At 44.4% G+C, this 21,557-nt stretch overlaps 1 protein-coding gene across 1 annotated transcript in view; it reads right to left on the minus strand.

Moving 5' to 3' along the window:
• The window catches only part of NIBAN1 (niban apoptosis regulator 1), a gene marked incomplete at both ends in the record, with an annotated part of 57,897 nt that extends 39,657 nt beyond the window's left edge, over nucleotides 1-18,240 (minus strand). The window contains one exon of the mRNA XM_079535320.1: nucleotides 18,186-18,240. Within this exon, the coding sequence (XP_079391446.1) occupies nucleotides 18,186-18,240 (55 nt within the window). The remainder of the gene's footprint in view (nucleotides 1-18,185) is intronic.
• Between the last annotated feature and the right edge of the window lie 3,317 nt (nucleotides 18,241-21,557).

Below are 21,557 nucleotides of genomic sequence, written 5' to 3' on the forward strand. Positions count from 1 at the left end.
ATTTCGCAGCACCAGCAGGGCACTTAACAAAACGAATGAACCCAAACTAGCTCCTGGGGGCCACAAGAACCTCAAATATGCTTTGAACTAAACTAATCTGGTGAAGGTTGGTGGTTTCAAAGCCTTTTTTCTGTGGTGCTTTTTTTTTTTTTTTTGTCTGAAGTATTTTTTAACCTGTATGAGCTACAGGCTTAACCCTTAAGAGGACATCAATCATGTCTTGAGCAGCTTTCTCCAGTCCAGACCTCAGCAGTGCATTACACGTCCCTAGGAAACATTCTGGTACAAGTACCATGACATTTAAACAGCTTTCTGAAAACACAAGCCAGTACTGCATCACCCTTTAAATCAGGATGATGTGATCCCTTTCCCTCCCTCCGTGTGACAGGCATTGCCGTTACTTCACTGCCCAGCCATCTGCCAGATAAAGTAAAGATGCTCTTGGTGAAGGAACAGACAACAGAAATAATCACCCTCAAATCACTACATATTTCTTCAATAGCAGTTAAGTAGCAATAGTTCCCCTCTCCTTGCTATTCTCCTCACAGAATTGCAAGATGTTTTATTCTCCTTTACTTCCACATATGCTGAAAATGAACAAACATCTTGGACTGCAAAGGACAATGTCTCAGCTTATTCTATGTGCAAAAAAAATGTAAAAAACATTTCAGGATTCATCTCTGACCTAAATTAAACACTGGCCTCAAAGTACAGAGATTTATGTTTGGATGGCTTCTGCAGCACCACAGCCCAATGTTCCCATCTCCAACTCAGGAGCTGCAGGAGTCCTTCTGTTGCAGCCTCTCGAGCACCCTCCTCTTGCTGTCTTTTGACATGCTGCTTTCTCAGTAAACAGTTGTTTTTAAAATTGGATCTCTGGTAGAGCTTCACAGGAAGTCACTTTGAGTCAAAACCACACGGACAGTCGCACTACAAACTTTATCAAGCTGAGAGGGGAAATGTAACAGCCGTGCATCTCACCCAGCAACAGAGAGAAGTGGTCATCCCCACCAGCTGACAACACAGGCTGTCATGGACAAAAAGAACTTCTTGTGGAAACCAAGAACCAATGTACAGGTTCTTCTATCTTTACTAAAAAGAACAAACTGAAAATATATATGACACTACTGACAGTGATGGCAGTAAAGATGCAACTGCAGGAATTTTGTTCGTGTGCAAGACAAAAACATGGCTACACAGCACTGCAGCGTGAGGCGAAGCTTCAGGATCCCAGAAGACATACTGCAAAAGATATTTTCATTTTCCACAAGCACACCCAATGCTGCAGAACAGTGGCTAGTGTGGCTCAATGGTTTTCTGCCAGAAAATGAATCAGCAGACAAATAAATGCTTCTCAGTTATGGCATTTCCAAGAGATATTTCCCAATGTCTGATGAATCTGTGCCTCAGCTAAGGGAAACCAGACCAGTTCTCCTTGCTGATAGTTCATTCTCCTGTTTAGAAAAGTAAAGCTCTTAAATACAGTTGCTAAATCTTTAGAAAGAAATTGATTAAAAAAAAAAAAAAAAAAAAAAAAAAAAAGATGCTATGAAAGATACTGTATTCATGATTTGAAAGAAAAACTTCCAAGTGTTCTATAGAACGTGTTCCATGCAACAGAAGTCACCCCGTTTACAAAGAAACCCTTCTCTGCTTCTCTGAGGAAGACAATATCCTCCATCAAAAGTACAGCAATTCACTGAATCTTTAATTCCGCACAAAAGACTCCTTCCCACTGCTGTAAGAGAGCAGCAGCCAGTGCTGGCAGTCCAATACAGAAGTGTGTAACCACTGCACGGACCTGCTCACCAAACCACATCTGCAACAGTCCCTCCCAGAGTGTTACAGATGGGAGAAGAGGAAAATTGCAGCTCCGCAATGCACAAAGGCCTCCCAGCAAGCTTTATAGACCACGTTAGTTTAGAAATACCACTGTGGTTCACAGGAGGGGAAGGTGTGCTGATGTGCTCAGCTGAACACAGGAGACCAGGAATGCTTCAGAACGCATTGTGTGAACGAGTACTTCTGGTTTTCTTTACTCACACCTTACTCACGGCACAGCTGTGCTGCCTCAGGCTCAGCTCGGTTAGGTCCATCTCTGAACTGAGTGCAGAGGGAACAGAATCGGCTTTAGTGGAGCAAAGGAAGCTTTCCCTTCCCTCACAAAGCCATTGCAGCTGCTCCAGCAGCCCCTGCTAAACAGTCCAGGGATAATCCATTGGCAGAAGCTGACAAAACAAGACAAAAAGATGTGAAAAGAAAAGAGAGAACAGCAAACAGAAGACAAGAGATGGCCCTTAGGCTGTCTGAGCCTTCTGAGCATGGGAAGACCTGCTGGTAGCCTCCTTTTCCCTTTCTGCTCTCACACAAAATTGAGCAAGACCATAATCAAGAGCCCAGTATTTCCAAAGCACGGGAATTTAACAAAAACAACAAACAAACCAAACAAAAAAAAAACAAACCAAAACGAACCAACCGAAAAGAAGAACCACGTTTGGGAAGAATTCGATGTAAAAATAACAGAGGACAAATATAAAGCAACACCTTTATCTCACAGCCGCTCTGAGTTTTGAGGCCTAATTACTCTTTGTCCCAGCAAACCGTTGAGAAGCATTTATTTTCTTTCTCAGAGTCCTATTTTTAGCCATAGCTCAGAGAAACGCCGGAGCTCCGCTGAGCGTCTGCCTGCAGCTCCCAGCCGGACACGGTGCTGCCTGCTGCGATGGGATGGCCATGGCAGGCAGGCGGCCCCCAGGTGGAGTCTCCAAACTGTCTTCTTTCCTTCACTAAACCCCCACTTCTGTAGGGTGGAAGAAAGTTCAGATGGGTTACAGTCCGGCCGCTTGACACTTTGCCAAGTGTCATACATTATTCTTCTCTCGTCTGGACACATTTCAGCTTCTTCAGCGTTCATGAAAGCATCCCTGAGAAGACGATGTGCTGAGTGCCGCTGTTTGTTTGTACAACTTCAGAGATTTCCCAGGAAGAAGCGATAGTCAGCTATTGTATCTCTCACTGAACCTGTGTTTGAGTCTCCTCATCTGCTCGGTTCACCCGCCTCATAATTTCAATGCTCCTTCCTTTTTTTTTTCTTTTTTCTTTTTTTAAATTGCCTCATTTCCTCTCCATTCATCTCCCACATTCAGAAGGGCTTGTGACAACACAACACGTCTTGAAAGGAAAAAAACAAATCAAAACCACCTTCTTCCAGCTCTGTGTTTGTACAGTAGGACCACATAAACTTCCAGGCTTGGAAAAACAGCTGGGCAAGTTATTAATAAACAGAGGGAATTCATTCCCAAGGATTTATTTGGGAACGGTTTGGCAGGTGAGTGCTCTCCTGCAAATTCACAGTAAGCCTGCAACCCTTGGGGTTTAGCACAACCTCCATGAACAGCCAAACCAAAAGCACTTGTTTGCATGCCACCACAGCCTGTGGCAATGCATGTATCCACACATACAGCATCTTCAGGTGAAGCTGCACGACAAGAATGTGTTAAAATGGCCTGGTTTCTTATCTATGGCAATCTTCAATGGTGATGCCTCAATCAGTGCATTAACAGACTGCCTTGGTTGCTCTTGCTTTTGTCTGATCAATGGTACAGCTCTGGTTTCAAAAGGCGTAGCCCTTCCATCATGGGACTCTGTAAAGCTCTCCTGTATCAACCCCACCTGGGCTACTATCCACATGGGTACTTCTCCTTTTGCAGAAGAATATGGTCCTCTATTTTGTTTCTCCACATCAGCCTTTCTGTGTTTTGTAAAAGGTTTTACTTAAAGGACTCAAAAAAAAAAAAAAAAAAAAAAAAAAAAAAAACCAGCCCTAAGAATACCATGTGCAAGAGCTGATAAAAACTATAAAAAAAAAGCTTTTGTGTGATAAGAGTTTTATCTGGAAAGTTGACATACATCAGATTAAATTTTCATTTTCTGAACGCAGAAGTAATCACTTGCAATGCTACTCCAAACATATTTAGCTCCTGTCTGCTGAACTGCACTGCAAGTGCACAGTCATAGCTCATTTTACCGGGGAGGCAGCCAGGCAGGGAGGCTCATTTACAGACCACAGCTGGGGACAAAGATACTGAAGGCACCTTTGACAGCAACAGGGTCACAGAATGTTTACACTGGTGCAAGTCTTCAAAACAAGAACTGGATTTGGGTCACTACAAACAACTACGGTTATGTGGATATACTTTGAAACTTCAAAATTATACAGCATGTTTTTCACCCTGTCTTTCCCCAAAATCTTCAGTCAGGTTACTGCAAAACATAGAGGAGGGCCTGTGAGAATGTCCAGTTTTTTTCTCCAGCCCCTGTAGGGTCACTCTGCAAAAACTGGCCATGAGCCCCTGTCAGTGCCCAGTATCCACAAGCAGCCATATTTTGATTTTCATGTAAACCTGAACTCTTCCAACAGCTGCTGGCATCACATTTCAAGTCAGGTTTGAGTTCTCTGATGGTAGTTTAAAATCAGGCTGCATCTTCTGCCTCTTTCCCTGGGTAACCTAATGAGGCTCAACAAAGCAAAGCGCAAAGTTTTGTACTTGGGTTGAGGTAATCTCAGAATGTATACAGCCTGAGAAAACTCCTTGAGAACAGCTCTGCTGAGAAGGACGTAAGGGTCCCAGTAGATGAAAAACTTAACATGAACTAGCAATGAGCACCAGCAGCCCAGAAGGCCAATGGTATCCTTGGCTGCATGAAAGAGGGGTGGCCAGCAGGGCAAGGGAGGAGACTGTCCTCCTCTGCTCTGCCCTTCTGAGGTCCCATCTGGAGTACTGCATCCATGCCTGGAATCCCCAGCATAGGAAAGATGTGGAGCTTTTGTAGAGGGTCCAGTGGAGGGCCATGAAGATGATCAGAGGGCTGGAGCACCTCTCCTGTGAAGACAAGCCGGATCTGGGCTTGTTCAATTTTGAGATGAGAAGGCCATGGGGAGCCTTCATTATGGCCTTCCAATATTTAAAGAGAGATTATAAACAGGAAGGAAATAAACTTTTTGCACAGGTAGATGGTCATAGGAAGGAGGGAAGGCTTTAAACTAAGCGATGGGAGATTTAGATTAGATGTAAGTTTTTTACTGAGAGTGGTGAAGCGCTGGAACAGGCTGCCCAGAGGCTGTGGATGCCCCATCCCTGGAGGTATTTAAGGCCAGGTTGCCCTGGAAAACCTGATCTAATACCCGATCAACTGATCGGCAATCCTGCCTGCAGCAGGGGCTTGACCCCTGATAATCCTTGAAGTCCCTTCCAAACCAAGCCATTCTATGGTTAAGAAAAACTCATTCTCTAGAGAGTAGTCAGGCACTGGCACAAGCTGCCCAGGGAGGTGCTTGAGTCACCATCCCTGGAGGTGCTCAAGAAATGTGCACATGTGGTACGGAGGAACATGGGTTAGTGGCCAGCACTGGTGGTAGGTGGACAGTTGGGCTAGATGATCTTAAGAGGTCTTTTCCAACATTAATGATCCTATGATTCTTGAGAAATAAAATAAAGGGAAAGCCACATCAATCCATTTTCCATTTTCATTTGGGATTCACACCCCAATGACGCTGTATCGCAGGATAAGCAATTCATTTCTATGCTGTGTTCTCCTACCTAATAGCATCCAGCATGACTTCAAAACACTCCCACACATTTCTGAATCTACATACTTTGGAAACTCCATCCCCCTATCATTACTCCAAAAGACCTCTTCATTTCTCTGCTACCATGCAATCATCTCTTCTGACCAGTCATGCAGTAACAAAACTTTGTACATTAGGGCGTCACTTCTGCACTATTCACCCTTTCAAGCACTGCTGAGCAAGTGTTTCACCAAGAGTTTTACCATCAGTTTTGCATAAAGCCAGCAGATTTATACAAATAAGCCAGCTCTTGGTTAATCAAAAAGCAGAACAGTAAAAAGGAACACTGAATGAGAGTAACAGGCTGGGAATTTTGGAAAAGTTTTTCATAAAAAAAACGCCACTATGATTCATAAGTTTTTCATATTTACAGTGCACAAGCATGGCCACCAGGAGAGAAAGTGTTAAAAATGTGCACTACATGGTCTCAGGTAGAATCTTCTGGCTCCTAAAGTTTGGCTTTACAGTGAGTTACAATTTTCTTGCACATCTCATAAATTCAGAGGTTAGCACAACAGAACTCAGGCCTCAGATCTAGCATAAAGGTTTCCAGTTTTGATGCATGTCCCTCTCTCAAAACATGAGCCTGAGGTAACAACTGCTAACTACAGTCTAGAAGATGCAAGGCTCTTTACAACCTCTTTTGAATCAGTATCAAGTTCAAGTCCTTTTATCGTGATTCTTTCACTTTCAGAAGTGCCTGTGTCACTAAAATGATATGTGGTGAAGATCCAATGATTTGTTGGGAAATTACTTGAGTGCCATCATTGTGACACAACTCCTTGTGTCTGTGGAACTGCTGGATGCCACTGATCTCCTGTGTGCTGACTACCTCTAGATCCAAGCCAAATAATTAAACGCCCAATCATAGGATCACAGAATCACAGAATTGTTCAGGTTGGAAAAGACCTCAAAGATCATCAAGTCCAACCACAACCTAACCATACCACCCTAACTCTAACAACCCTCTGCTAAATCATGTCCCTGAGCACTACATCCAAACAGTCTTTAAATACATCCAGGGATGGTGACTCAACCACCTCCCTGGGGAGCCTATTACAGTGCTTAACAACCCTTATGATGTTCTAATGTTTCAAATTTTTGCATGGATCTGTTAAGAGTATCTGCTTATCCTATTTCAGAAGAACCTTCTGTAGGAAATGCACACATCAAAGCCTGTCTCATTCAAAGATGAACTAGCACAGAGCAACAGGAATATACCTGGAGCAGGTAATCCAACCCTGGAACCCAGACTTAGCAGATAGCCTAGCATGCTTTTTCTGAGACACTCCTCATTTCCTAGGGCTCCTCTAACTGGCAAAATACTGTATCTCAAAATTGAAAGAAAATACAGAATTACAGTACGTAAATAAACATTTAAGATAAAAAGTAGAACTGCTTCGCTAGCCAGCACTTGGTTTTGTGTTGTGTCTTTTTTCCTAAAGTTATTTAAATAAAAGTATTTTAAGTGTATTAGAACAGTCATTTTTTGCAAAACTGCTCTGGAAAGCTCATTCTTAAACATACATTCTTATTTGCTTGTCTACTGAATATAAATTGCATATCTTCTGGCAAACGTCTTATTCAGCCCAGAATAATTACACATTAGAGAGATGCCTAATAAGCTAATCTTTAAACTCCAGAGATCTAAAAAGAGATCTCAAGCATGTTTTATGAATATGGAATGGCGTTGGCTGACAAATATATGGCACAGTCCATATTATTGTGGTTGCAACCAAGAACCACATGAATCAATATTATGGGCTGGTTTTGCATTATTTGAGATGACAGGACTTTTGAAGGAAAGCAAGAGCATGTTTTGAAACCATGAGAATCCACTATGAAGATCAAAGAATATTAGGCAAGCATTATGGTAAAGAAAACACTATAACCAAAAGAACATAAGCATTTTATCAATAGCATGTACTTTACTGGAGGACTCTGTGAGGTTTTAAAAGTCAAACAGCTGCCATGAGAAGCAACAATGAACAGGAATACTTGAATTTACAACTAAAACTAAAAGAGGACAGAACTGACAAAGAAATATTTTCAGTTACCATAGCCATATTGTTTTAGACTTACATCAGACAAAAGCTATTTCAACAGGAAAACCTGTCTTAGCCAACAGCTGGAAAACTCATAGTCTTATTCTGGAAGGAAAGAGGACTTATTACTTTTTACAGATGTCTCCTTTCCCATCATCCAAAAGAAGCTGAAGTAATGAATAGAGAGATGGGCCCCATCTGACAGAGGGATTTCACATCCTCCCAAGACTGCGCACACTCACGACTCTGGCAGCAATTCAGATGACACTACTGCATTTAATGATCGCAGAAACTCAACCTGGCCTTTGGTACAGCGTCTTTAAATTCAGCAGTCAATTTACAATTGGTTACATCCCTCTGAAAACTGCACGCACCCTCCAACAGCAGGACTGCAGACACCTCAGCTGTTGCAGGGACTGGGTCTCACCTTGATATGAATTTCAGTTCATGTTCACAGAACTGACACCTGCTGATGCCAAGCCTTACCCAAAGAGTGCAGCAGCTTTGCAGCTGACCACACTTCCTGCTGCCTACATATTTCAGGCACGCTAAGGAAAAGCCATGCAGCAAGATTAATAACTGCCAAACCACAAGCTCTTGCTCTGAATTACCACATAGTGTTTACGCTCTTACCAACATATTGTGTTGTGCATTTCTGTGTTGGTAACAGCCCTGTGCTGTGGCACGGTGCCAGCCTGAGCCATCCCTGTTTGGTAGGGGATATGCTGAGCAGCTTTGCGTTTTTGCACGTGCTGGGGAAGTCGTTGGCTGATTCAGATGGGCGCCTTCCTCCTTCATTCACTGCGGATCCAGCTCCTTTTTCCAGGCTGGCCCAGTGCTGCTCTCACTTGGCTGCTTTACTCCAGCTGCCAAGGGACTATCACAGACCATTCCAGCCCATGGTGCCCAACCTCTGCAGACAGAAGTCCTCTGAAGAAGCTCATTTTTCTTCGGACCTCGAGTGTGCAAGCAAACAAGACCTCGTTATGGGCCTGCTGGGTGCGCCTGCTCTCAGCATCTCCAACTCAAATCCAGGAGGAAGGAATTGAGGCAGTGGGAGGGAGCTATGAGCTACACGTATTCTTCCTTGTCGTCGTATCTTCTAAAGAAAGTCAATAACAAGGACAATCAAATTTACAAAGGAACTGCTCTAGTGAAATGCCCATGGTCATTCCACCCAGCGGCACGGCAGCTACCACAAAACCAAGCGTGCATGTTGCAGCCATTCCATAAGGAAAACATACAGCATATAATTAAAATACTTAGCTTAGAAGGAATGAGAGAAATGAGAGCCAAATCCTATCGCTGGCCAAAAAATGCAGTGTGGCCCATGTAACAGACTGAAGTGCTGGGAGTGTTTATGCATTTGGGCTGAACGCACAGCAGACATCTGAAATGGCTTCGCATTTCCTTCCCTACTCTATTTGGAGGCACTTACAATTTAAAACATTACTTTGAGCTTTTAATATGATATCAAAAAAGACCTTGTTCCCTAAAATAAATGCCTTTCAAACAAAAATAATTCATTATGCATGAAGAATTTTAATGGTTGGGAGTGACAGGGATTTTGACTTGAGATACCCTAATGACCTTAATTCCTAACAAACATTATGCATCTAGAAGTGAAGTTAAATTAGGATTCAGGATTTCAAGATGCCTTGATTTCTGGATGCTAAACTGCATTAAATCCCACATGAACATCCTTCCATATTGCATCAGACTGGTTTTGATGAAGAGGCTGACAGAAGCAGCTATTAGCATCATCTTCTATTTAGTACTGATTCGATTCTACAGCTGAAAAAGTTATTGGATTTCCTAGAGATCAATTTCTTCTATTAAATATACTGTGAAGGCTGAATGGAGACTTTGGCACGGGATGTAAATACCTTCTGCATGTAGGTCAAGTGCCAGTGAAGCTCACGGAAACTGGGAGTGATGCCTATCCTATGGACTTTCACCAGAATGCTCCAGAGCTCTTTCCAAAATGCAGTGTCTGATTTATGCCACAAGTTGAGTGAATGGACAAGGACACTCTCCCAGACTGCCAGATTGCTTTGGATAGAACGTTTTTTATTTCTGAGGTAAACAGAACATTTATTGTGTGTGATATTCAGACAGACATATGTGTATCCTTCACAGAAAGCACACTTGGATTCCTGTGTTGAATTCCCCTGGATTAAATCCTCCTGTGCAGCACACACAAGGCTCTTTGTAGGATTCCTGACAGTTTAGCAAGAAGGGTTTACCAAAAAAGATCCCAAACCAAGCTGGAACAACCACTGGCTGCAGCCTAGCAAGGCTCCTGTGCACTGTGCAGGACTTGGTCATTTTGCGTTCTGCAAACGAGGGTCTCTGCACCTCTGTGTGCTGCAGTGCCATGGAAAAATATGTTCAGCCCGTTGACTCTGGTAAATGATCTCCACTTCTGGCCTGGGAAAGCTGGCAGACTCCTAAAGAAAAATGCTGAGGAGTCACCCTGGGTCATCTGCCCTGCTGGATGCACTCCCACACAACAGAGGGTGAACAGCCCACACTGTTGCACTACAGCAGCCTCACCTTGATTACTTGACTTGAATAATAGAACCATTAAAAGGTAGGAAAGATCACTAAGATCCTCAAGTCCAATCCCACCCCACCATGCCCACTAACCACGTCCTTCAGTGTCACACTTCCAGGGACAGTGACCCCACCACCTCCCTGGGCAGCCTGTGCCAGTGGCCAACCATGCTTTTTGAGACCTAGTTTTTCCTGAAATCCATCCAGAAATGTTCAGTCCTGCTCCCTCATGCATTCCACTGCAACTGCACAGTATCAGGTATCTGGACTTCAGTTTTCACCACTCCAACACCAGAGCTCTTTGCCTCTTGCCCTCTTCATGCTACAGCCGAAAGAAGGATAAAGGAACCTTGATTCCCTGCTTCTTGGTCATACCTGGAAAGCCCACTGCAAGTTATCAAGGATGGTAAAAACAGCAAGTAAATAACTACAGAACCTCAATTGTGTTTTAAAGCAAACGAAAACCAAGAACTCATGTCTCCAATGTGTCTTTTGTTCAGTCTGTCCCCTTCTATGTCTACTTGAAACGTAATGAAATGCATCATTAAGTTGTGTATGTATATACATACATCTATTTACAATACTTCTACCTCCCTTTGCACAAAGGATGAGAGGCCTTTCAGGAACAAATCAGGTTTCTGAGCAAAAATCATGTTAGCCATGCATAAGACTCTAACTGCAACCTGACTTCTTCCCCAAAAGCACCATAAAAGCCACCATCAAGTTGAATCACCTTACAATTGGGTGACACATTATACATCACAATATCTGGATATCTCCTTCCAGCTGTGCTGAACCTTCACAACTGCTGACACTGCACATCAGTCTTTTTGCTGCTGCTTCCTAGAAGACTGACAGAGCACAAGAAGCAGTGGAGATGCTTTTCTTCTCTGCATCTAGAAATCTGATTACATCTGAAAACAACATCATATAATCAGACCAGTGTGGTACCTGCCCCATTCATTGTGGAGCTCTTTAGGTTTGTGCAGAGTTGGAAATAGCCAGACTTGATTTATACTTTAGGCAGGCATGCGCCACCCTTGGGAACCAGATCTTGCCTCTTTATCTGTGGCTTATTGTGAAGCTGGACAAAGCACATGGCACTCGTGGCAGAAGCTTCCAGGTGGTTCCTTCTGCTGTCTTGCTGTGATTTACAGAGGTGTCACAACTGGGAAGAGAGGGAGCCCACTGGAAAGCTGGGGTAAGATTTAAAATGGACAAATCCCTGGACAGGCTGCCTGTCCAAAATGAACAGGCACAGCTCATATGTGAAATGCAATGCCACCATCTAACAGAGAGCCTTGGAGGGAAGAGCATCTGATGGATGTCTGCAATGCAATCTGCAGCTTGGCTGCAGGAAACCTTAGAAAGGAAAAAAGAAAAAAAAAAAAACAAACAAAAAAAACAACACCAAATCTGGAGCTCTCTACTGAATGAAGCCAGTAGAAAAAAAATAAATAAATACCAAGAAGCTGCTTTGCATCCTGCTCTCCCTCAGGCACCAGCAGCAAGGACCTCAGATCTGTGGACCTTTACTCCCAATACAGTGAACTGCAGAAAGCCATGTTCACTGTGTGGCACTGCCTTTCCCTGTAAGTGTGGACAAGCTTATCCATTTTAGCTGAAGTTCCCTCAAATATGCAATCAGAAGCAGACACTCTGCATGGAAACTTCCGACCGAAGACTGGCAAAGCCTCATTTGCAATTGAAAAGAGTGGAAAGTCTCTGGCAGAATAAATTACAGACAGTGATATTACTTTCTAGAGTGCTCCTAAGCCTTTTGTTTTTCTCATTTGCTCACACCCTGCCATTAAATTTTTGCCCAAAAATAACAAAAGCATGTTTTCCCCCTACTGTGACCTCAAGAAAATACATGAAAATCATAGAATCACCAAGGATGGAAAAGCCCCCCAAGATCACTCAGTCCAACCATCCACCTACCACCAATACCTCCCATTAAACTACGTTCCCCTGTACAACATCAAAATGTTTCTTGAACACCTCCAGGCTCAGTGACAGCAGCTGTGATTTAGTGCAGAGGATGCAAAGTATCACAGAAAGCTTTAAAAATTAGCCCATAGGATAACAAAAGAGAGGTGCAAGACGAGCATTACTCATTAGCTGTATGCTGAGTGCTGGGCCAGCGGTGGCATTTTTGGAAACTCAGAGAAACAATGCCAAGTGTCTCCAAAGCATAGGGAAACACCCTTTGGCAGCAGCACATTTCCAAACACTGTGCAGGAGGCCAAGATTTTCAGCTGGAATCCAATGGTCACAGAGATCAAACCAGCAAGCAGCTCCACTATGGTTTTCTGTGAGTGAGCTATCCCCAGCAGCAAGCAGGGGTGTTTAGCAACACTGTGCATGCATGGAGAAGCCGTCTGAGCTTAGCAAAACCTGCCGATGCCTTCAATTGGGAACATAAAGCTCAGAGGGAAATCCCAGATGTTTTTATAATATAAAGAAGTCACTGCCAGCTCTTCCTAAGGCTGGCTGCGAAAGCACTTAGCATCCCCACCTCGTGCTGCAGACATCAGCTCTGCAAGGCTGACCCTGCACCAGGAACTGGCACAGATTTCTGGCACTCCCTTGTCCCAGGCCTTCACTTCTCTGTTTCTTTTGCTTGTGCAAAGGAGGCTGTCCTGCTCCATTGAGGGTTACAGCCGAGCTGCCAGGCAAAGGGCTGGCACGGCACCCTCAGAGATCCCCGAGCATCACCACACACCCACAGACACCTGCCAGCCATCCCAGTCAGGTTGGGACAGCACCATGCCTCCATGCACAATGGGCCCTTGCTGCACCGAGCAGGAAAGCACCTGAGGTGGTGGTTTACCTGGCTTTAAAAACAAGATCCAATAAATGAATACTAACAGTGGCCAACTGTGCAGAGCTTCATCTCTGTGTTTTGAACTGGGGAGCAACTGATGGAGTCTCAAGTAGCAACTAATACCACAGAAGCACGAAGATTAGATGCTCCAGATTTCAGAAATTAAAATGTTAATTAAATACCTGGAGAAATGAATTCGCCAAAATCTTAGCTTATGAGTAACAAGATAAGCATCAAAATAGAATCACCACCGAGGTTTCTTAGTATGTCAGAGTGATAAAAAAAAATACATGGTAAAGCTTTAGAAAATTCAGATGTGCTAATCCTTCCTCCATACACATTTGCTCCATTTCAGCAAGCTTTAATCTTGCTTTCATCTAAGGGCCAGCCTCATGTTTCATCACTGTCCCTTCAGTGCAGAAGCAACTAGAATGCTTGCATGCCCGTTCAAAAGCCTGAAGCCATTTTATATTGTTCATAAAGTGAGAAGAAGTCTGTGTGTTTATTATATGCAAAGGCAAGAGCTGGAGAAAGAAGTGCTGCAGTAATTTAAAAGCAGCCATGAGCACACTGCCCACGAATATCACAGAATATGTGATTGTGATACTATGAATATCATTCTTCCTGGTCCAGACACTGTTTCTTAAGCTTTACTGCCCAAAGGCATCAACAACAAAGAAGCTTTAATCATCTGAAGGACTATCTGAGAGCCTTCTTGCTCTCCTTTTAATATCTATGAAGTTTCCACCAAAGGCAAAGAGTGCCTTCTAATTTGTGGCCATGCTGTACTAATTAAAGTCTTCCAAAATCCTGAAATCTTCACGATTTTGGAAAGCATCAAGTACAAAAGAGCAACAAACTCCACACACACAGTGTAGCCTTCCCAATTACAATTTGGGGGCCAATGTGAGCACATTTCTTACCTTCCCTATCATACAGCTCTTCTTGATATCCTGTGCTTAATCCAGCACTGTATGCAGCTTCTTTTACACAAGCAGTAGAAAAGCACTTCCTACACGAGCAGTAGAAAAGTCTTCCTTTCCATCCTGAGCTTTACTTTCACCCACAGTACCACAAAAAGACCTTTCCCACCAAGTTCTTCTTTCCCAATTATCACACTCAGCTGTACCAATCACGGTGTAGCACTGGATTAAGTGGTTAGCTTTGGTGGAAGAGAGTTTGTGCTACATGGGGAAGGAACCGAACCCAGCTTCCCATTTGCTTTGGCAGAGGCAGAATCTGTACCATGAAATGGCTAACTGAGATTTCTGCATTTGTGAAAACCTCAGACCATTTACAGACGTGAAAAGGCAGTGATCACAATCTTTTTACTGACAAATTCAAGCACAACATTTTAGCTCCTTCTCTGATGAGGGAAATTCTCTTCTTTGTTCTATGTGCCAACTTATAGAAACCTGGCAGTGGCACTGAAAATTAATTAATAGAACTATGCAAGCAGTAGAAACTGAACAGAAAAGTTATCTCCTGCCTTGGTGTCTCAGCACTGAAATCTGAAAGTTACCGAGCTCAGTAAATGCTATTCAAGCTGGGTGGCAAATTCACCTCCTATCAGTCAATGCCCCTTGATGCTCTTTCCTTGCATTCAGTCAGAGCTAAAGTCAAGCATCTTGCCCCCGTGAATAAAAGAGCGCAGGAAGCAAGGAGACGCAATCTCTACTTTCCAACACAAGCTCCAGTTTATAAAACTAGGGGATTAAAATCTGTCACTGGCTCCAACAGCAACACCCTCCCAGAGGAGTAAAGCTTCTCAGAAAGCAGATAAAAGCAAACAGATTTTTCCTCAAAACTTCATTTCTTAAGACCTTCAAGAACTTATAAACTTAGCAAGATGCATACAATGAGAAACTAATATCCACAGTGCAGTATGAATTTCCCACCCATTTCCCTTTCTTTCTTTCTTTCATTCTATGTAAGCAGCAGTTATGCCCACTCCATGCAGCTATGCTAACCTGTGGAAACAAGAGAGAGGATTTCCAAAACACAGAGAGACATAACTTGTAACAGGCTGAGAGAAAAGGCTGTAAGTACAGCCAGACTTTAACAAAACTCCGTTGGACTTGCAGCCGTCCACCAAATTAAAACCAGAAGGTCCTACACAACAGCTTAAAGCAGAAAATCAAACATACAGTCTGAGCGCCTGTCCAAAAAAAAGGCCAACTTTTCCACAATTAAATCCAAGTTACTCTCCCACCTTCCAACACCCCTGCCCATGGCTGTGTGCACTCTGGCTGGCTGTGGGCAAGGGTTTGCTTTCAGAGCTGCATCTGGCACTGCAGTTCTCTCTCTCCTGACTTCTGCTGGTATCTGTGCATGTGGTTTCCTGTCAAGCCAGCAGCAGATCTTGTTATCTTCTCTTTTCACTGAAGGATATGAGAGGCTGCTCTTCAGTCTCTAGGACTCGACAGAACAAGAGGAGTCCATCTATCTTTTAGAGCTACGCTGTATCTTGCAGGAACACATTAAAAGTGTTTTATCCTTGTACAAAATAAAATCTCATCTTAATTAGTACCACACTAAAACTCATAGGCAAAGCAAATGGCCATTAAGAAATGTCTTGCAGACGCTAAGTAACAGCTCTCATTGTCAGATGAAAGGAAGGATGAGGTGGGGAGGTCTGCCAGAAAAAAAGCCCTGAGCAACAAGGAACCCATGGGAGTTATCACCCCTTGGCCACAGCTGCCCATCTGCCTAAGCAAGAAAAGAAATGATGGAAAAGCAGGAGAGGAAGGAGGAAAAACAGCTTTTAGACAAACAAACAGATTAAAAGCATTTGACTACAAAGCCTTGTCCTCCAGAGAGCTTGATTTTTGTACCAATGGACAGATTGGATATGGTCAAGTATAGCGAGCTGCTTTCATAAAAACAACCTCTGGAGAACTTCAAGTTTTTTGCACATTATACACCCTTTTAAGACATACCTGTTGAAACTGCTGGCAGTGAGTTTTTAAAATCTCTCTACTTCTCCAAATTCAAAAACATTTGTTCCCAAAAGACCACAGGTGAGAGCACAGAGCTTGGTGTACCACCGTGTTGCTGGAGCTGCAGAAACGGAAACTGCTGTGTTCTGTGGGGCCGTTCCTCCCTCAGAATCATGAAGGTTGCAAAAGACCACTCAGATCATCAAGTTCAATCATCAGCCCATCACCTCCATGCCTGCTAAACCACATCCCTCAGTTCTCCAACACCTCCACGGACAGTGACTCCACCACTCTTTCTGAGAATAAATTCTTCCTCACATCGAACCTGAACCTTCTCTGGCCCAACATAAGGCCATTATACTTCATCATTTTCCCTCCCACTGTCAGACGGGCTGCCTTGATTGATCCCGCCTGAAAGCAGAGACCCCTAAGCAGACTTTGTCAGCTCCGTTTGGAATCTCCAGCACAGGGCATGCTACTAAGCTTTTCCTTTATGGCACTTTCACCTTTTTCTCCAGTTTCATAATTGCACTCTGAGTGCATAACGCCCCGCTACCTGCCCATACTGCTCCCTGTTGGGTGCAACACCCATTGAATACCATTGGACAAATCATGCAACAAACACCTCCCGCCACAGGTTTAGCCCATGCCTCATCAAGCTGGGAGCACAAATTGTTCTAACAAACCCTTTTCGCATGACCAACTGCCAGTCTCTTAACTATTATTGTCGATTCTTTAAACTCACTTTCAGTTGCATCTTTCCATCCTGAGTAATTCCCATGTGGTCCAACCAAAATCCTACAAAGGATTATCTCCTCCACAAGTCTTTTTTTTTCTTTTTTTTTTTTTTTTAAGGGCTCAGTCCAAAAAAACTAGAGAAAATACTATACACTTTTGCCAAAGTGGGCAAAGAGACTTCTGGAAATTATAAAGCCTCTAAATCTGTATGCATGTTGATGAAGAGACCATATCAGCCGACTTCTTCAGCCTTCAGCCCCTTGTTTCCATTTGTTACTGAGAGTTTTCTAAGTAACCTCGAGGGCTTTACACTGTTCGAAATTACCATTATGACAGCAAGTAATCCAATTACCGAGAGCAAGCAGGCAGCAATCCTGCTGCACATGGAAGAAAAGCTCAAAGTTCGCTTCTTGTTCCACCTACGGAATCAGCAGCTGAGTTGCTTCCCTATGCGGGCCGGGGGCCCGAGGCACACACCGGGTAGCACCAAGTACCGCATCCTGCACGCTCCAGCCTGAGAGCTGTTGCCCCGTGTGGCGTAGGATGCGATTCGGTATAGGATGCTCCTCCTGATTGCTTTTCCTTCTGGAGGTAATAACTTAAGGGCTGACTCTGCACAAAGTGCCTCATTAATTCTTTTGCAAAGCAAGAGTCGAGAGCGGGGCACTCTCACTTCCAGTAAGACAGCAAGCTTGAGACAATGATTTCATTAGGTTTTTGACAATGATCTGCCTGTACATAGGCTGGGCAAAGCGCAGCTGTGCTCGGTGTGCTCTAGGCATGGGTGGGCACCTCACTCCGACAGTGCCCCCAGCCCAGCCCAAACACATCTGAATCGCATGTCCTCCTGCACTGCTGTGAAGCAGCTAAAACGCTCCCGAATCTCTTTACTGCAGTAATTCAGCATCAGGCTTCTCGGGCACTCTTGGCTGCCTTCACTCACACACGCACCTGAAGGACTCTGCTGTGGAAGCGCGATGTTGGCGGTGATGTGGGAATGTGTCAACGATAAAGGAATTCATAGATTGCTCCCCTGTGGCTCCGAGGGGACCCGGGGCCACCCGCAGCGGGGCAGCGCTGAAGGGACCTCGTAGACAAATCCACACACCTCTGCCAACTGCTTTTGGGTCAAAGCCATCCATCTGACGTTTGGAAGTCTTTGTGCTGAGACTCCTAGAAACCCTTTGCAAATCCCTGCCGTGCTGCGTGCAGGCAGGTGAGAGCACAACGCATTCTTGCAATTACCGGCCCTCAAATTAACAAAAATACACCCCAAGACGCACCCTGGAGAATGCAGACTTTAACAGCGTGACAAGCACACACTTAAAACAACTTCGGCATTTTCACTCCCGGACCGTCCGAACCTCCCGCCCAAGCCCCAGCCCAGCGCTTCTCCCACCGCAAAGCCCCACGCAGCCGGGTCCCTCCGAGCCGAGCCGCCGCCGCCCTACCTCGGATGTAGGCGCACTTGCTGTCGTCCAACGGCCCGGAGGCTGAGCCGCCCATGCTGTCGGCGGAGCGCGGAGCGGCTGGAGCCGCCGGGGAGCGCTGCCGGGGAGCCGCGCTGCCGACCGCCCCGCGCCGGCAGGCGCCGCCCCGCCGCCGGTTGGAGGCCCGGCCCCCGCCGTCCCGATGCCGACCCCGAGACCGGCGCCGCCTCACGGCCGGGCTGTGAGCCTGCGGGTGCGGTGGCGGCGCTGCCGTTAAGGGCTGGGCAATCCGGCACGACCCCGGCGCCGAAGGGTTTCTTTGCACAGTAAGGTTTTCACTGTGGCTGTCCACGGTATGCGACTCCCTAAGGTATTTTCTTCCGTTTTGCAGTTTTCACGGTGCCGGCTCGGTTGATTTGAAAGAGGCAGCACGCCACGGGTGTAGAGATAGGACAAGGAGCGATAGCCTAAAACTTGAACATAGCAAGTTCCATACAAATGTGTGGAAGAACTTTATGGTCAGGGTGACAGAGCGCTGGAACAGGCTGCCCACAGAGGTGGTGGAGTCTCCTATGGAGACACTGAGGATCCGGCTGGACACCTACCTGTGCGACCTGTTGTAGGGAACTACTTTAGCAGAGGGTTGGCCTCAGTGGTCTCAAGGTCCCATCCAACCCCTTGGATTCTGTAATTCTGTGATGCTGTGCCCAATAAGTTCACCATGCAGCTGGTGAGTTCCAATACACATGTGTTGTACTGAAGATTCACAGTAACTGGAAGCTCTGTGTCTTAGACCTAAATACTCCTGATTCTGCTTGCACACACCTCTCACCTGCTACAAAACCATTCTAAGTTTTGCTTGAGATGGTGATGCAGGAAGTACCCTCCGAGATTAAAAACTTTCAGGCTGAAGCTCAAAGCTTTTAAACCAATGCTAAACTAAGGCACATTGGAAATACTGAAGAGAAAACAGAAGCCTTTGGGTAATACCAAGTTTAGTGTTCTTCTAAAACGGTGCTTCCGGTGCTTCCTGTGTCTGTAAGCATCTTGGCTGAGAATTTAGCCTCATACTAAATGAGTGCACTTCAGAGGTGTAAGGGGGGTGAGCCCTTCACCGGTGTGTTTGATGCCTGTGCTTGGAGGACCAAGCTTACCAGCAGGAAGGCAGCTGCTGTGGCTGCTCATGGCATGTCTGTGAGCAGTGTGAGTAGGTTGCAGAGAGGAAACACACTGTGTGCTGTCCTGCATTTTGAAGCATTTCTGCAGGGTGGAATTTGGCCTCCAGTAAGCGCTGCTTATCTGAGAAGCCTTTCCTCATGTACAGCCTTGTGAAGGATGCAAGTAATCTCTGTGCATCTGGAGAGAGCACCTATGGGAAATCCAAGAGTTTGACTGGCTTGCTCTTCTGTGTCATCATTCAGCACTAAGAAAATACACCCAATCCCAGAAGCTCAGTGCTCCAGAACAGATGCCAGTGTGCATGCACAGAAGGGGAAATCTCTCTGTCTAATTACAGTGAGGGTGAAAACAAAATGAAAACAGATTTTTATTTATAACATTTTAAGTGTCAGTAGAATCTGATCCCCAAGATGCTCAAGCACTTCAGAAGTGCTAGCTAATTAAAGAACATAATTTTCCTTTTAAGATAAGGAAATGCTGTATTTTAATATCAAAGTTTGTATGTTCAGCAGCTTAAAAAAGATTCCGTAAGAAATGTAAGCAAGGTCAGATATAAACAATCTTCCTTCTGCACTGTTTAATAACAGACCTATCCTTCTCCAAGATAAGAAATTGGCCCTATTGGATTTTAATCTGATGTAGCATAACCACACTGAAGCTGTCAGTGATAAAGTGACACTTCAAAACAAAAACACCTAGCAAAGACAAAACAAGTTTGGTTTTCTCTGTGAAATTCTGATCTTAAGGGTGAAAAAAAGCTTCACTTCTCTCCTGAATCACTACTTCTCTAAATAGCTGTTTTGTATTATGGCCTAAAGGGCAACGTGATGGAGCTCTTCCATATTCCAGAGAATGTGAGTGCCTGAACCAGGTGAAGAACGTCCTGCCTGCACCTCCTCCCAACCAAGAAGAGAAGATCCATCTCTGGTGGTGGTGTGACTTCACTGATGGCAGCATAATGAAGTACAGATGTGGTTTCTGCATCACTGGAGCCCAAGATGCACACATGGTCTGGATCCATGAGGCAGCCAGTGAATGTACTGGGATCTCTCATAGCCAAATATGTGCCCTACACAGACACTGTGCTGCTGTATTTTCTATCAGCCTCCTGCTTTATTTCAGGAGAGGAGGAAGAAGGAGACTCCCTTCACACTCACTGCTTTATCATCTCACTGTAATTCAATCCTGACTTGACTAAGACATAAACTTGACAAGAAGATCCTTTCTCAACACAAGCAGCCATAGCATGCAAGTAATAAACTTGCAGTGGTTGTTAGCCAAACACAGCCCTTACCATTATCACAAAGCTGTTCAGCTGCAGACAACTTATCAGACAGGCTGATAAATGTGGGCCACTTCTTCTGTGTACCAACACTTGTCTAATTGTAAGGTGTGCAAGAAGCCACTTGCTTCAATAGAGTACAAAACAGCACCTGACTGCAGCCTTGCTTAAGAGGGAACTGCAGGGTTCATCTTACATGTACTCTTCCACAACCTTCTTGGTTGCTTCATAAGCATAATTTTGATACGTTTAAATGCTTCTGCAGATAAGCATAACCTTATCAATCAGTGGAACAGTTTAAGTGAGATGCATGTGATATCCACTGGGAGAGAAGAGTAATTACCCAAAACTACTGTATATGATTTCTACAAAAGAAAGCAGCCATTTAAGTCAGCTGACTTCTGTAAACAGAAAAACAAGGTGCTCTTGACAGACAGCTGCAATAACAATAAAACCATTGAGAATACATAATAATTATGTACTGCCAGAAGAAACTGCTAATCATTATTGTACAAATGTCAAAACTAGGTTACAGAGAGTACCAGGGAGACATATCAAAATATAAAAGCAGCACTTTTCTCAGGGCAGACTGTTTGGTGAAATATATGCAGACTCCCTCACATCTCAGTAACACAGAAAAATGTTACTCTTACGGGCTATTTTCAGAAGGCTTGAAGGAAGTCCTAAGATGTAGCTGGGGAAGATACTCTAACAGAATCACAATTGTTCTGGGTAGAACAAAAAAAAAGTATTTTGATAGCATAGCCTTCAAAAAAAGTAAGAGAGTGGGCACGAGGTACTGAAAACCCACAGACAGGTGAAGAGTAGATTCTGACTGATTCTTAAGGAAGGGCTTGGCAGGAAGATAACTGTGAAAGATAGCATATGAAGTGCTACTATATTGTAGGGAAGAGAGAAAAATGATGTGTGTG

Source organism: Tetrao urogallus (genome assembly GCF_951394365.1).
Source record: "Tetrao urogallus genome assembly, chromosome: 5".
In the NCBI taxonomy this organism is placed as follows: Eukaryota; Metazoa; Chordata; class Aves; order Galliformes; family Phasianidae; genus Tetrao; species Tetrao urogallus.